This window comes from Mus caroli, unplaced genomic scaffold (genome assembly GCF_978045245.1).
Source record: "Mus caroli unplaced genomic scaffold, Mus_caroli_1 scaffold_9, whole genome shotgun sequence".
Lineage (NCBI taxonomy): Eukaryota > Metazoa > Chordata > Mammalia > Rodentia > Muridae > Mus > Mus caroli.
In genome coordinates, this window is record NW_028227264.1 from 41,056,925 (window position 1) to 41,072,615 (window position 15,691).

At 38.2% G+C, this 15,691-nt stretch overlaps 1 protein-coding gene across 2 annotated transcripts in view; it reads left to right on the forward strand.

Annotated features, from left to right (window-relative positions):
- Sec63 (SEC63 protein translocation regulator) overlaps nucleotides 1-15,691 on the forward strand; it is a 70,406-nt gene that overhangs the window by 36,742 nt on the left and 17,973 nt on the right. The window contains exons 8-16 of one of the 2 annotated variants that reach the window (XM_021174202.3): nucleotides 161-269; nucleotides 3,050-3,144; nucleotides 3,239-3,371; nucleotides 5,322-5,414; nucleotides 6,500-6,654; nucleotides 7,944-8,091; nucleotides 12,257-12,339; nucleotides 13,886-13,945; nucleotides 14,104-14,274. In XM_021174202.3, the coding sequence (XP_021029861.1) occupies nucleotides 161-269; nucleotides 3,050-3,144; nucleotides 3,239-3,371; nucleotides 5,322-5,414; nucleotides 6,500-6,654; nucleotides 7,944-8,091; nucleotides 12,257-12,339; nucleotides 13,886-13,945; nucleotides 14,104-14,274 (1,047 nt within the window). Of the gene's footprint in view, nucleotides 1-160; nucleotides 270-3,049; nucleotides 3,145-3,238; nucleotides 3,372-5,321; nucleotides 5,415-6,499; nucleotides 6,655-7,943; nucleotides 8,092-12,256; nucleotides 12,340-13,885; nucleotides 13,946-14,100; nucleotides 14,275-15,691 lie in introns of both variants that reach the window. The other variant, XM_021174200.2, reaches the window with a different exon arrangement.

Below are 15,691 nucleotides of genomic sequence, written 5' to 3' on the forward strand. Positions count from 1 at the left end.
CACACACACACACACACACACACACACACACACACACACACACACACAAATACAAATACACACACACACACACACACACACACACACACACACACTGCATCAGGCTTAATGTTTATCATTTTTCATGCTTTATATCTTGTCTGATTCTATTTGCGTTTAGGGCTCTTGGTGGTATCGGTCAATACGATATAGTGGAGACCAGATTCTAATACGTACAACACAGATTTATACATACTTTGTTTATAAAACTCGAAATATGGATATGAAACGTAAGTAAACTTAAGTAACTGCTGTTCGTTGCATTGCTTTCTGAGTCATTTATATGTTGCTATATATTTTTTAACTCTATAGTAGATTCAGTTTTATAGTTTATCAGATTGAACCAGAAACCAGGAGGGCCATTGCTGACTGGCTCCCTCTCAAGCTTCACATTCAGTGACTTAGGCCCACCTGCCTAGGAATGGTACTTCTTCCATCAGCAGCCAAGAAAATGCCCCCACAGGCGAAGCTGATGTAGATATTTCCTCAGTTAAGGTTCCCTCTTGTCAGGTGACTAGTTTATGTCACTGATGAGAGTGTATAAAATTACCAAGTTTCTGCATAGCAAAGGCAACAATTAAATGAGTAAAAAAATGGAGAGAGTATTTGGTAACTATAGAGCTGAGAGAGGATCCGTGTCTAGAACACATAAAGAGTTAGAGAGTCTTGTGTAATTGTATGCACCTGTAATCCTAGAAGAGGCGGGGTATTAGGATTGTCACAAGTTTGATGCCAGCCTGGTCTACAAGGAGTCAGTGTCTCAAAAGGAAGAATTCTATCTAATTCTAGTAAGACTTGCTGTTTAACAAATGCTGGCAAGGATGTACGTTAGTCCAACAACTATAGAAATCAGCATGAAGACTCCTGGAGAATCTTTAAATAGCATTAGCATGCGATAAGCTATACTACTTCTGGGAATGTACCAAAAGGTCTCAGGTACCTGCACATACATGCTTACTGTGGTGTTGTTTACAATGGCCAAGTTACAGAATAAGTGTAGGTGTCTGTCAACTGATAAATGGACAAGGAAGATGTGGTGTATATGTCATAATTATTACTATTTTTAATTTAGCCATAAGGAAGAATGAACTTAGGACAGTTGCAAGAAAGTTGATGAAACAGGAGATAACTATATTGTGTAAAATAAATGAGATTCAAAACAATATTGTAGGAAATCAGCATCTCAGAAACCCAAAGACCAAGGTCTCAGCACAAAGACAGAGAACAGGGGATAGAGACAAAGACAAGAGATGAGGATGAAGAGGAGGAGGTAGGGGAGGGGCTTTTGTTCCTGAGGGGCAGAGGACTGCCTTAGGATAGAGAGGAGGCTGATGTGCTCCATAGGCAAATGGCAGTTTCTGAAGGTAAAAGGGGAAACCTTGTGTAAGGATGAGCTATTGAGTTTTAATTGGGCATGTTAATTAATCAAAAGGGGGCTTTTGATTGTTGGACTTTAAATCTTTGATAGCTGGACCTTTGTAGTCAGCCTCAGGAGGAATAAGTGGCCAAATAAGGGAATAGACCTTGGTGGTTAGCTTTAGGAATGTAATCTAAATGGTTTTTAGCAAGGCAGAGGGACTCAGGGAGAAGGGCAAGGCCTACCAGAGCTATGTTTACAAGCTGGCTAGTGTCCCTTCAAATATTACATGATTTCTTTCAAGTATATTTTTATGTGTACACATAAAATCCTAAATATGCATATATAAATCTACCCATACACACACACACACACACACACACACACACACACAGATTCACAGACACATACATATATGGCATGAAAGTTAAAGCAAGACTATCTGGGAAAAGAAAGAATACTAGCTGAAAAGGGAGGTACAGATGTGGTCCAAATCTAGGATATGATTGAGTACGAATGTGAAATCCTTCACTGTGTATAGTAAATAGACTGTAGAAAAGAATGCATATTACTTCCTGTTATGTTGGACTAGTATAGGAACTAGTACTACTATCGAAACTTAGTTCCTTACAAGAACATTTCATGGTTTTTGTTTTCCCCCTGGGATACTGACTTAAGAGAATGGTAACTAGTCTCATGTCATTCTGTCACAAAACACTTTTCAGCTGGTGGATTTATTTATACATCCTTCATCTGTCTTTGGAACAGTTTTTTTCTTTTCTTCTTCTTTTTTTTAACCCACATGAAAATATTTGAGCCCTGTGTAGTGGTATACACTTTTAACTCCAGTACTTGGGAGACTGGGGCGGGCAGATCTTGGTGAGTTTCAGGCCAGCCTGGACTACATATCAAGTTCCAGGCCAAAGTTACATGGTGAGACTATCTCCAAAAAATTTTTTTTCCAGTAGTACATACATTTTCTATGCCTGATAGTTTTGGGGCACAGCTGAAGAAACTAAAAGTACAAGGAGACATGTGAAGACTATTGCCTAGGTCATTTAGCCAGGAAGTGACAGACCTATAGTCTTTGCTCTTCAGCACTGCTGCAGTCCCGCCTTCCTTTTGTTATCATGTATATATGTTCTGCTGTGTTAAAGGTAAGACTGGTGCTTAAAATGAGATTGGTGATCGCAGTGCTGACCCTTAAAGAGCTTTTTAGGATAATACTGTGGCAATGAAATCATGTGTGCCAAGGTTCCAGAATTGTTATTTACTCGACCGTCTGAAAAGTCGTGGAATAAGGAGAGTATCTCACTCTTGGTAATACTTAAACTGGAGGTCTCTCTCTGACATGCAACACTCTAACGTCACATGACACACTCGTGCTCTCCAGCAGGCTTTTCTGGAACACATGCTTAGTTTAGAAACATGCCATTTTAATGACCGGTTGCTTTTGTGTCCTTAGTTTGATGAACACTTGTGTGTATTTTTAAAAGTAAAGGTTTTTTTTGTTGTTGTTGTTTTTTTTGTTGTTGTTGTTGTTTTAGTGGGACATGTTAATTTACTTAGATAATTTTCAGCATTTTGCATGATTAGGAAAAAAAATCAATAAACAAATCACTATTTACCATTATATTGGTTTTGTTCCCATAGGTCTCATCATGGTTTTAGCTGGAGCTTCTGAATTTGATCCTCAATATAATAAAGATTCCACAAGCAGGCCAACAGATAATATTTTAATACCACAGGTTAGGCTCATCTTACAAATTCTTCAATGAGCAATAAAGTACAAAAGTGAATGATTCATGTTATGTTTCTGAATAATTCTTTTATTTGTCTTAGCTAATCAGGGAAATTGGCAGCATAAATTTAAAGAAGAATGAACCTCCACTCACCTGTCCATACAGCCTGAAGGCCAGAGTTCTTTTACTGTCTCATCTTGCTAGAATGAAAATTCCTGAGACACTGGAAGAAGGTATTTGTGACTAACATTTGAAAGGTTTTAAGGGACCGAAGCAACAGATATAAGTGCTCCTGGTGACCCAACGTTTAGATGCTGGTCTTTTTTTTTTTTTTTTCAATCAAATAGTTGTTTATATTTCTTTTTAAAAAACTATATGGTATGTAATTACTTTGCAAATAGTTGAAATTCTGCATTAGATGATTTGGCAAATACAAAATACGTTATTTGAAGATGAGAGTATTTTGTATGAAATGTTTAATAGTTGCATGTTAGCAGAAGCGTTTGCAGTGGCTTTGCTTTCTGAGACAGGGTCCGCAATAGTCTGTCTGCTATTTTTGGTCTTTCTCAGCTCCTCTGGACTCCTCTGTAGATGTGGAGCATCATGTTTGACTCCTGCTGTTTCTTAAAAAAAAAAAAAACCCGAAAGCCTTTTAGAGGGACAAAAGTAGATTTTACAGCAAATATCTGACCCTCTTAATCCAACATGATTCCCCCCATTTCTCAGTAGTAGCTACAGAAATATGGGTTTGTGTTTGAAGCTATCTACTTTTACTCTTTAAAACAAAGGCCTTGGCTTGAGATGGAAGTATTTCCAGAGAGCCCATTGATGAATGTCATCTCCTTTTCAGTTGGAACTTACAAACTTGTCATCCTAAAAACCAGTGTTCCTTTTGAATGAAATCTTCCCACTGCATCACTGTTGAACTAGTGATGCAATCCAGGGCTTGTGAAAATAAGGCCATGCAGTGCTTAGTGCTTGGTGCTGGAGAGGGTGCTTAGGGTGGGAGGAAGGGACAGTTCTAGGCATCATCATTGGAATTACTTTGAAATACATTAGTAGTTTTGTTACTGATATTCTGTGCACATATATAGGCATTTTTACTAGTCATTTCTTACACATAGGTGGCCTGCTTTTTAGGTGGCCTGCTTTTTAGGTAGAATACAAAATTTAATGGATTTCATTTTGAAAGATAGTTTTACCTAGCTGGGTATTCTTTTCTGCATGTATATACTGGTACCAGAAAAGCCTGAAGAGGGCCTTGTGTCCCCTTGGAACTGCAGTTACAAGTTGTGCACCGCTGTGTGGGTGTTGGAAGTTGAACTCAAGTCATCTAGAAGAGTAGCCAGTGCTCATAATTCTTGAGACATCTCTCCAGCCCCCTCAAATGATAATTAAAACACATTTATTTTTCTGTATTGCTGATACTTGGACTCAGGATCTAATGTGCTATGCAAATCTCTACTGCCTAGCTATGTTTCCAGGCTGTTAAATTTTTTTAAATATATTTTTTATTTTAATGTGTATGAGCATTTTGCTTACAATATGTGTTCAGTGTCTGAGGAGGCCACCTGGTGCTATAGTTAGAGACCTGTTGTCAAGCACCATGTTGGTGCTAGGACTTGAAACTAGGTCCTCTGGAAGAGCAGTCAGTGCTCTTACCCACTGAGTTATCTTTGCCAGCCCAATTGTTTTTGTTTATATTTGTTCTGGAAATTGGACTCAGGTTGTCAGAATTGCACCACAAGCTGAGCACAAGCTAAGCACAAGAAGTGCTTAGCTATCCCCCTTAATTAACTTCTTTCCCTTTCTGTATTTATTGATTTTTATTCTCATCACAGTTATAGGAACATAGCGGAGCAGCACAGATAAAACATTCTCAAAGACAGCAAGATTGGAATTGAATTTATGATTAGGACTGTTATAAAGAAAAAATAGGATGTATAATAAATAGTACCCCATTATGTTAGAATTTTGGCTTTGCCAAATCTTATGCTAGTGATGGCTTTCTGTCTTTTGTTTGCAGTAATGTTGAGGAGAAATATTCTTTTAAACATTAAGATTCTGAGACTGGGTAAAATATATAAGGGCCTGCACATTTTGTGTTAGCCTTGGGCTTCAAGTGGGAAAGATGTTTTGACTATAAGATTAGAATAGTTTATTTCAGTTTCTTTTGTTTTCAGATCAACAGTTCATGCTGAAAAAATGTCCTGCTCTGCTTCAAGAAATGGTTAATGTAATCTGCCAGCTAATAATAATGGCCCGGAGCCGTGAAGGTGAGGAGGAAATGTAACTCTACTTGTCCTGAATCATTTGCTTACAGTACTTCACAGTGTAAAGATTTATGAGGGTTTAATTACAACTTTGTATCCCAGATCAGTCAGGCTCTCAGATTTGCTTATGGCCTCATCCTTTTCAGTGCTTTATTTTTAGTGCGTCTTCCTCCTCTGAATACTTTTGAGCTATTTTTGTATTTTCACAGCGAGTTTAAAATAATTCTTTAATTGGCATATTTTTTGTTTTTGTTTTTGTTTTTTTTTTTTTGTATGAAAAGAAAAGGAATTTTTGGTCATTAATGGAAAAGGAGGGGCTAAAAAATGGAGACTTTAAAGTTTGTTGTTGTGGGTGATTTTAATTCTTGGCAGCGTTACAGTACCTTTGGAATGTTGCAGCATCTACTTGTTGGTGTTAACACTAGAGTTTTTAGCAAGGCATGACTTAAACCTGTAACCTCAGCACTGCTTAGGCCAAGGTAGGAGTCCTGGTTGAAGCCAGTCTGGACTTCACACAACAATTTCATTGCTTTAAAAAGTAAATGTAAAAATACATCTAAAACTACAAAATCTTTCTTACTCTTCTATTTTTTGAGATAGGCTCTTGCAGTGTAGCCAAATCTGGCTTCTGCCTCAGCTTTTTAAGCAATAGGTTTCCGCTGTGCTCCACCATGCCTGGCTCAGGACATTTTGGTGATTTGTGTGTTTGTGGCTGCATCTTACTACATCATCCAGGCTGGTCTTAAAAGCACTGTCCCCTTGCCTCAGCAACCTGAGTGCTAGGATTGCCATCCCAGGGCTGAGATTATAGGTGCCCTCCAAATTAAGTCATATTATATTGTTAGTGCCTGATACTTTATGATTATTGGAGTTGATATAGAGGTCTTTGTTAAATTAGTAGTTGTTGCTGGGTAACACACATTTGACCAACTTTATGTATTTTTAGCATTTTTTTCAGTAGCTTTTAAAGGAAAATCAATATTCAGATCTTGAATTTTAGGTGTTAAATGTTAGTGTGATTTTATTCCTTGTAATGAAAGTGTAAAAAGTACAGCTCTTTTGTTTCTTTTTTCCCTATTCTTTCTAAGAAAGGGAGTTTCGTGCTCCAACTTTGGCATCCTTAGAAAACTGTATGAAGCTTTCCCAGATGGCTGTTCAGGGGCTCCAGCAGTTTAAGTCACCCCTTCTGCAGCTCCCCCATATTGAAGAGGACAATCTTAGGAGAGTCTCGAATCATAAAAAGGTTTGTGGACTGCGTTCTACTCAGAGTTAGCAACTTGTATCACAAGGGAATGTGAGGAAAAGAGTTTTTAGACTTTGTTGTGTGGGTTTCTTAGACTTAGAATATCTTTTTTGTTCGTATTTCTTGATTAGATGGTTTTATAGTATTTTATAGTATTTTGCTACTATAGGATTACTGTTTTGCGTTGAGTAAATTTTAGTAAATACTTTGGTTTTTTTTGCATTGCAAAGATTTATATATCAAGTAACAATATACCATATACTTTTCATTTCATTTTTGACTTAAAGTTGGGCAGTTGTTATAGTTGAGTATGAACCAAAACAAACAAAAAAATGAAGCATTCACAAAAATACAGTTGGACTTATGCCGAAGCTCTGCAGTAGAGTGCTTGCGTGCGTGGTCTTCGTGGGTTCAGCATGCCCTGGGATCAGTACCACCTAGTTACAGGGTGTGGGAGGATTCATTGATGAAGAAAATTGCTTTTTTAGAAACTATAATAAACACTTGAATATCTTGAAAGTATGTAGAAATGAAAAAGTTTGGGAAATAAAAGAAATCAAAGTTATAGTTGTGGTAGGTAATTTTAATCATTACTTTTGGGCATGGTCACATGAGCTTGTATGCTCAGCATTTTGGGAGGCAGGTTGAAGCATGAGGGTTGTAGAAAATTTGAGGCCTAGGCTAAGTACTGAACAGGAGGCCAACCGGGGCCATAGGGTGAGCCCCTGTTTTAAGAAAACAAAGAGAAAAAGATAAAAGTAAAAGAAGTAAGCAGAAGATGGCTTTGAATTTGGTCGTATTAAAGGGAATGAATGTATAAGAAATCAGTATCCAAGTTCTTCTCATTAATCATATTGCCATTATATTAAGCAACAGTTTACAACAGAATCCTAGAGTTGAAATTCACCTACCTCATGATTTAATCTCTGTGAAAATAAAAATTAAGTACTTAGTATTTAAGTAGAGGCCACCTGTACTTAGAAGGTTTCTTTCTGAGGCTGAAAGTAAACTTAGGACAATAGTTACTGTTGGAATCAGGATTCTGTATGAACATGTTTTTATTTTTATGCTGTCTTTGTTTATTTTTCTGATTAAAAACAAACCCTGTAATGAATTTATTAAAAAAAAAAAAAAGAACCTAGTTTTAATGGTCTTGCTTTGAAATACCCATAATGATAACTTTTTATGAAGTTGCTGGATTTTATTTGGTCAGCATGCCAGTATTTTTCATTTGACGAAATTATTCATTCATTCATTCATTCATTCATATGTTTATTTTTCTTTTTTAGTACAAAATTAAAACTATCCAGGATTTGGTTAGTTTAAAAGAATCAGATCGTCATAGTCTGCTACACTTCCTTGAAGATGAGAAGTATGAAGAGGTCATGGCGGTCCTTGGGAGTTTCCCGTATGTGACCATGGACATAAAGTCACAGGGTAAGTGGAGCTTCCCTTTGCACATTGATGACTTGCTCTCTTTTATTTGACTCAACTCACCCTTTGTCCCTTCATCTCACTACATTGGCCTACCTAGCCTGCATTTACTTTTAGGTCAGGCTCCTTCAAACGTGGAGAAATCTCCCTCTGCCTTCTTAGTGCTGGTATACAGTCAGGCATGCTCCAATGTGTCCTTCTTTACAACACCTTAATAATGTGATTTGCAACTGGACTTAGCAGAGCTGTAGTTTCTTGTTTTTATTTTTGTCACAGTTGTGCTGAGTACGAGGATACTGCTTTATAGTTGGACATTGGATTTTTATTTTGTATGTGTATTAATCACCTATAGAGTGAGGATATGGGAATTTTAACCTTAGTTGAATTCTTCACACGTGGAGCTGGACAGGAGGTCATGCCCAGAGTGTAGAATGTAAAACCCCTTTCCTGTGGTTCCTACTTTATTTCATGTCATGTCATAGGCTGCCATTTTTGTCTTAATCCTGGCTATGCTGTGGAGTCTTTCTTCAAGCTGATGGACTTAAAATACCAGTTACAATCTCTAAAGTGCCTTTGGGTGCGTTGGCAGCTTCTTCAGTGCTTTTTCAGTGGAGTCCTGGCAGCTCTCCTCTTGTGCTAGCTTAACTTCCCAAAGAATCCAAGAGATTCACGTGTGATGAAAGGAGGAGATGTCTCACGTACATTATTAAAAGAAATAGTTATCTAGTGCTGAAAATAACATTTATCTATAGTAAGCTTTGAAAATTACTGTGCCTGTGCTTCGAGTGTTTTTTAAACTCTGTATCTGTTTAATTGAAAAGACTTATTTTCTACCAACATAATTGCCCTGTCACAATTTTCATAGCTGAATAATATCTTTGAACACAGAAATACAGATTATTAGTTCAGTCTGTCTTATGGTATAGTTCTGAGTTATAACATTCATCAACTCACTGTTGAGAGAACAAAGATTCAGGGACATATTAGGAATAATTTCTGTCCACAAAGAGTTCATCATCTAGCTGATTATAGAATTAACAGCAGAGCATAATGGATGCTTAGTGTTAGGTGATGACAAACATTGCACCTTATATTCATGTTAAAAATAGTGAGTGCTGTGTACTTTTACTAGCTAGAGAGCTACGCTTACAGCACTTTGCCTTACTGAATTTGTATCCTAACATAAATGAGAAGTAAATGATTTTCTAAAATTGCTTGGGACAGGGAAGCAAATAGTGTCATCTGGTTTTGGTTTATGTAGTATTATAGGACATTTGCAGAGTATTTACATATAGTAAATACTTCAGACAACTTTTTCTGGCATTTGGGAGTTTTCTTCTAGATTGATGAGTTTTTAGACTTTAAAGTCACTAATCTAAATGCTGCATTTAGGGGCTGGAGAGATACCTCAGATGTTAAGTGTGTCAGGTGGTGGCTCACACCTTTAATCCCAGGTCTTGGGAGGCAGAGGTAGGTGGATCCTGTGAGTTTCAAACCAGCCTGGTTTACAAAGCAAATTCCAGGACAGCCAGGGCTACACATGGAAACCCTGTCTTGAAAAAACCAAACCAAAACAAAACAAAAAACAAAAAAACACCTCCCTCCCCAAAAAACCCCACCTACTGCTTTAGCAAAGGACACAGGTTCAATTCACAGCCTCTACCTAGTGGCTCATACCCACCTATAACTCACATTGTGTTCATGCATACCTGTAGGCACCCACACATATGTATACTGTATACAAATAAATCTTAAAAACTGCACTTAAAATTTCACTTTTGAACCAAATCTAATTGAGGGCTTAAGAAATAATCTTTGTTATGGTCAATTATTGTAAAACTCATGATTAGAAAAACTGTTAGAAGAGGCTGTCTTCAAGGAAGTAAGAGTTTATTTCACTATGTTATTTGTGTATGTCGTGGGAGTCACAGAGTTTGAAGGACGAGTAGCAAATATAGGACCAATTCTTACTATGGTGCTGGAGATAATTGTTCTCCCTTTATCACTCGAGGCTGTTTCCCCACCAGATACATGAACACATTGATACAGCAGATGTCACAGGTACTGCCAAGTGAAAGTCTAGATGATATATATGTGTTCCAGGTTTGAGTTCTGACAATGGAGGCTTGTAGGGTGAGCCACATATTCAAACTTAACAACCGTGGTGGAGGTAGCAGTTACAAGTTGTTGGAGACTGCTGTTTTGCACGTGTTGGTGTGTCAGAAAGGTCAGAACAATGTGCTGAACTAAATTTGTAAGGCAGTATAAACAGTAAAAACAAAAATTCTCAGTGTAGAAATTTCTTACAGATAAAATCTTGTGGAAAATGGATATCATTTGAGTAGACAAATCATTGCTTTGATTAAAAAAAATAATGCCTGCTGGGCAGTGATGATGCATGCCTTTAATCCCAGCACTTGGGAGGCAGAGGCAGGAGGATTTCTGAGTTTGAGGCCAGCCTGGTCTACAAAGTGAGTTCCAGGACAGCCAGGGCTACACAGAGAAACCCTGTCTCAAAAAACCAAGAAGAAGAAGAAGAAGAAGAAAAAAAAACTGTCTTACAAGCAATTTTAAGAGGAAAATGGGAGAAAGGTTTATATTGACTCATGTTTTGAAAGGTATAGTCCATCATGTGAGGAAGTCTTGGTGTACAGGAGGGGTGTATGTGTGAGTGTGTGTGTGTGTGAGACTATGTGTATGCGTCTTGCATGCATGAGAATATACATGTGGATAAACAAGCATGCAGAGACTAGAGCAAGATGTTTGGTCATTTTCCCTATTCTTTTCCTGCTACATTGCAGTAAAAGGTCTCTCAGTGAGCCAGAAGCTAGCTCTTTTGACTAGTTTGGACAGCCAACTAGCTCTCAGATTCCACTAGTCTCCACCACCAGTGCTGGTACTACCTACACATACATTACATGCCTGGCTTTTCATGTAGGCACTGACAAGTAACACTGTGGACCTGAAGCTTGTAGAACAAGCCCTTTTACTCCTGAGCCATCTTCTCTGCTCCTTTAGTTAATTTTCTATTGCTGGGATGACGCTATGATCAAGGCAACTTATAATAGAAAGAATTTAATTGGGACTTACAGTATCAGAGGGTGAGTCCATGACCATCATGATGGGGAGCCTGACATCAGGCAGGCAGGTGTGGCACTGGAGGAGTAATTGAGAGCTTGCATCCTGATCTGGGAGTTGGAGGCAGAGAGAGAGAGAGAGAGCATGCAAGACTGGGCCTGGTATGGGCTTTGAAACTTCGAAGATCATTGCCTAAGTTGGGGTTTTACTGCTGTAAAAAGACACCACGACCAAGGCAACTCTTATAAAGGACAATATTTAATTGGGGCTGGCTTACTGGTTAAGAGGTTCAGTTTTTATCAAGGCAGGAAGCATGGCAGCTTTTAGGCAGACATGGTGCTGAAGAAGAGCTGAGAGTTCTATATCTTGATCCAGCTGCAGCCAGGAGAGGACTGACTCACTCAGGCAGCTAGAAGGGTCTCATTGCCCAGCCCCTCAGTGACACACCTCTTCCAACGAGGCCACACCTCCTAATTCTTACCTAAATAGTGCTACAGCTGGGGACCAAACATTCAGACATGAGCCTATGGGCACCACCTTCATTTAAACCACCACAACTGCTGGTAGTGTTCTTTTATAGAAATAAGGAATTCTACACAAATGTGCATCTATGTCATTCTTGTACACAGGCAGTGCTAATCTTCCTGCCTGCCTGTTCTAGTTGTAATATGTTTTTCCAAAGCTAGCCGCTCTTTTACTGTAAAGACAGTATATTGAAGTTACTGCTTTAAATGTTGCTTTTTAAATGTTTAAGGTCATTGGAATGTTGGATTTTATTATTTTATTCTTTTACTCAGGCATTGGTCAGAGAAGTAAAATTATACTGTATCTACACAGTTGGTTTTGACGGCAGTGCTAGTGCAGCTGTGAACCTTGGTTTCCCAAAGTGGGAATAGTAACAAATCATAATAGTTCTTTAAGGATTAAATGAAGCAATTGTTGAAGATAACCTGGAGAATTATTTTAATATGCTTTTAAAAATATGTTCAAAATACTGAAGTACCAAGTTGTTTTGGGCAAGGTAAATATTTCTGTTTGCATTGACTGAGAACTTCTTTTTCTCTTTTGTTCTGTTCCTCCTGTCTCACAGTCTTGGATGATGAAGATAGCAACAACATCACAGTAGGATCCCTAGTTACAGTGTTGGTTAAGTTGACGAGGCAGACCATGGCTGTGAGTAGTTATTTGTGTTACTCATGTAGCTGTACTTACTTACGTAGAGTTATTACTATGGAGATGTTTGTGTATCTGTTGGTTTGTGTGAGAATGCACATGTATTTGCACATGGTGCACATGGATGTGTGTGGAGACTGCTGGTCAGTATCTGATGTTGCAGTGGTGTTGTTTGAGATGGTGTCTCTCACTTACCTGTGTTTGCCAATTTAGTGAGGCTGCCTGTCCAGCTCATTCCAGAGGCCCACTTCCCTAGAACTGGGATTGTAAGCATGTGCCATCCATCATGTATGGCTTTAATTTCTTTTTTTAAGATTTAGTCATTTTGTGTGTATGAATGTTTTGCCTGTTTGTATGCATTTACACACATGAGTACCTGGTAAACAGAGGTGAGAAAAGGGCATAGGATGCCCTGGAACTATACCTATGGAGGTTATGAGCCACCATATGGGTTCTTAGAATTGAACCCTGAACCTATTTCTGTTACATATTTCTGTTACCTTTCAAATTAATTAATAAAGTTATCACTCAGGCTTTTTATTTTGTCTATGTGTGTTTGTGGAAAATCCCTTGGGCTGTTTAGCCAGCCAGTCCAGCCAAGTCTATAAGTCAGTGAGAGAACTTGCCTCAAAAATTAATGTGAATGAAAATAAGCCTTTTGACACCAACCTCTGGCTCCTCATGTGCACCTTTGCACACACAGTGTTGGTAGTGTTGTGCTAGGCTTTTTACCCATCACTTCAGACAAACTGAGAAAGCAAAGCTTTATAGGTCTAGTGTAGTGGCACATGCCTATAATCCCAGCAACTTGGGCTCAGGAGGCTGAGAAGGGGCGATTGTGAATTTAGGGCAGCTGGGTTACATGATCCCTGTCAAAACTACAAAAACAAACAAAATAGTAATGCCATCTTGACTTCTTAATTAGACTAGCCTGTCTCTTAGAGCTTAATAATTATGTTTGCTTTAATTTATTGGCTTTAATAATTCTAAGATATTTATTACACATAATCTCTACCACTTGTCATTTTTCAGTATGCATTCTTACTAGGTTCTAATTGAGCTTTAAATTGTATATCTGTACTTTTTATATTGATTCTAATTAAATTGTATGATAAGTGGTTATACTTTTAGGATATGTAGATTTTCTTGGCAATCTGATAATAATAAATTTACAGTACTCCTTTGACGGTGAAAATTAGAATAGTGTTATATATTCAAATTTCCATTATAATATTCTTGCTTGATTAGTATTAGAATAAATGATATTTTAAATTGAAATATTTTTGACTTTAAAACGAGTAAGCATATATTAAGTCATCTAGTTTGTTAACTTAAGTAGATTCTGCTTTTGAAGTCTATTTACAATAGCTGTGAGATACTTCTGAAGGTTACTGCCTGGGTATGGACAGACTTATAACTGCCAAGCCTACTCACCCTCCCAATTGCAACTGATTAACAAAAGCTTTATGGACAAACATTTTGAAAGATTTTATTTTCCATCTGAAAGACACCTGTGGGTTAAAGGTATTGTTCTCGTTGCCTCTAGGAAGTATTTGAAAAGGAGCAGTCCATCTGCGCCGCCGAGGAACAGCCTACAGAAGATGGGGTAACTAGCACTCTGAGTTTCTTACCTTCTTGATGAAGGAATGCTCTGTTTACTTCTTTGGTTGACTTCCATTACTGCGGGGCAGAATGCAGTTTATGAAAACACTTATTTTCATCAGTCTCCTCTAAAGATTAATTGTCATATGTGGTTTGCAGCAGAGTGATGCCAACAAGATCAAGGCAAAAGGAGGATGGCAGCAGAAGAACAAAGGACCCAAGAAAATGCCCAAATCCAAAAAAAAGAAGCCTTTAAAAAAGAAACCCACAACTGTGCCCTTACCTCAGGCAAAGCAGCAGAAGCAAAAGCAGGCAAATGGAGTTGTTGGGAGTGTAAGTCTGCAGTCTCTGTTACTGTTGTTACTAAGATGTACTCTGTGTGTGTTAAACTGTTCAAATGTACATACCGTTCCTACAGTTCACACACGAAGATCTACATTAAGGCCAAGCCAAGATTTGCCATCCTTTCTTTATTTTCTCCCTTCCAAATGCTGGAATTGAATCCAGTCACTCATGTGTAGTAGGATAGTACCCTATTGTTGAGCTGTACCCAAGTAAAGATTTCAAAGCTCTGGGCTTGGGAGCAGTTCAGAGGATCTATGTTCTTGCATAGAACCTGGATTCTATTCCTAGCACCTGAATCAGGTGGCTCACAACTCACTGGAACTCTTATCTCCAGGGCATCTGTTAGCCCCAGTGTCTATAGGCAGCTACATTCACATGTGCACATACCACATAGAGATACAGGCATGTACACACAAAAATAAATACTTAAAAGGTATGTTGAACATTGTTAACATTCAGGAGAGCTCCTGTGAGTCCCTTCATAGTCAGTGGCTCTTCCATTCAGTATTCATCTCTCACTACTGGGACTTAGTCACTGTAATTTTACTTACTAATAAATTCATATAAGTGAAATCATTCTTTAAGGTTTATTTTTATGTGGAAGATTGTTTTTAAATCTGTCTATATAAATGGCTGTGTACCATATATATACAGTGCCCTAGTTAGCCAGATACAGCCAGAGGTTCTCTGGAGTGCATTGGGTACTCTGGAACTGGAATTACAGATGGATATAGCTGCCACACAGGTGCTAGGAGTCAAATCTGGGTTCTCTAGAAAAAAAGCCAGTGCCCCTTAACCTCTATGCCATCTCTCCAGTCCTGCCCCTTCCTCTCTTCTTCCATTTTTTGAGACAGAGCCCTACTATGCAGCCCTGGCTGGCCTGGAATTTAGTATGTAGACCAAGATGGCCAGAGATAAACCTGCCTCTGCCTCCTCGGTGCTGAGATTAAAGATGTGTATTCTCTTTTCTCTTCTTTTCTTTTTTTCTTTCCTTTTCTTTTCTTTCCCTTCATCCTTCCTTCCTTCCCTCCTTCCTTTCTGTTTTTGTTTGTTTGTTTGTGCTAGGCATGTCTATGCACATCTTTAAGCAGGCAGGGGCAATTGGAGGCTACCCTGGTCTACAGAGCAAGTTCTAGAGCAGCCAGGGTTACACAGAGAAAAACTTTCTCAAAAAACAAGCAAAAAAAAAAAAAAACCTTATTATTTATGTGTGTGTGAATGTATGTTGTGTGTAGGTGTGCATGCATGTGAGTGAGTGTGTGTGTGTGTATTTGTTCATGAGTGCAACCTGTGAATTCATTTAAATATTACCTTCAGCTCTGTGATCTACCTTAAATGAATTTTCCCTGACAATGTAAATTCTGAGATATTTATTCCAGTATTTATTGAAAATACAACCCTTTTC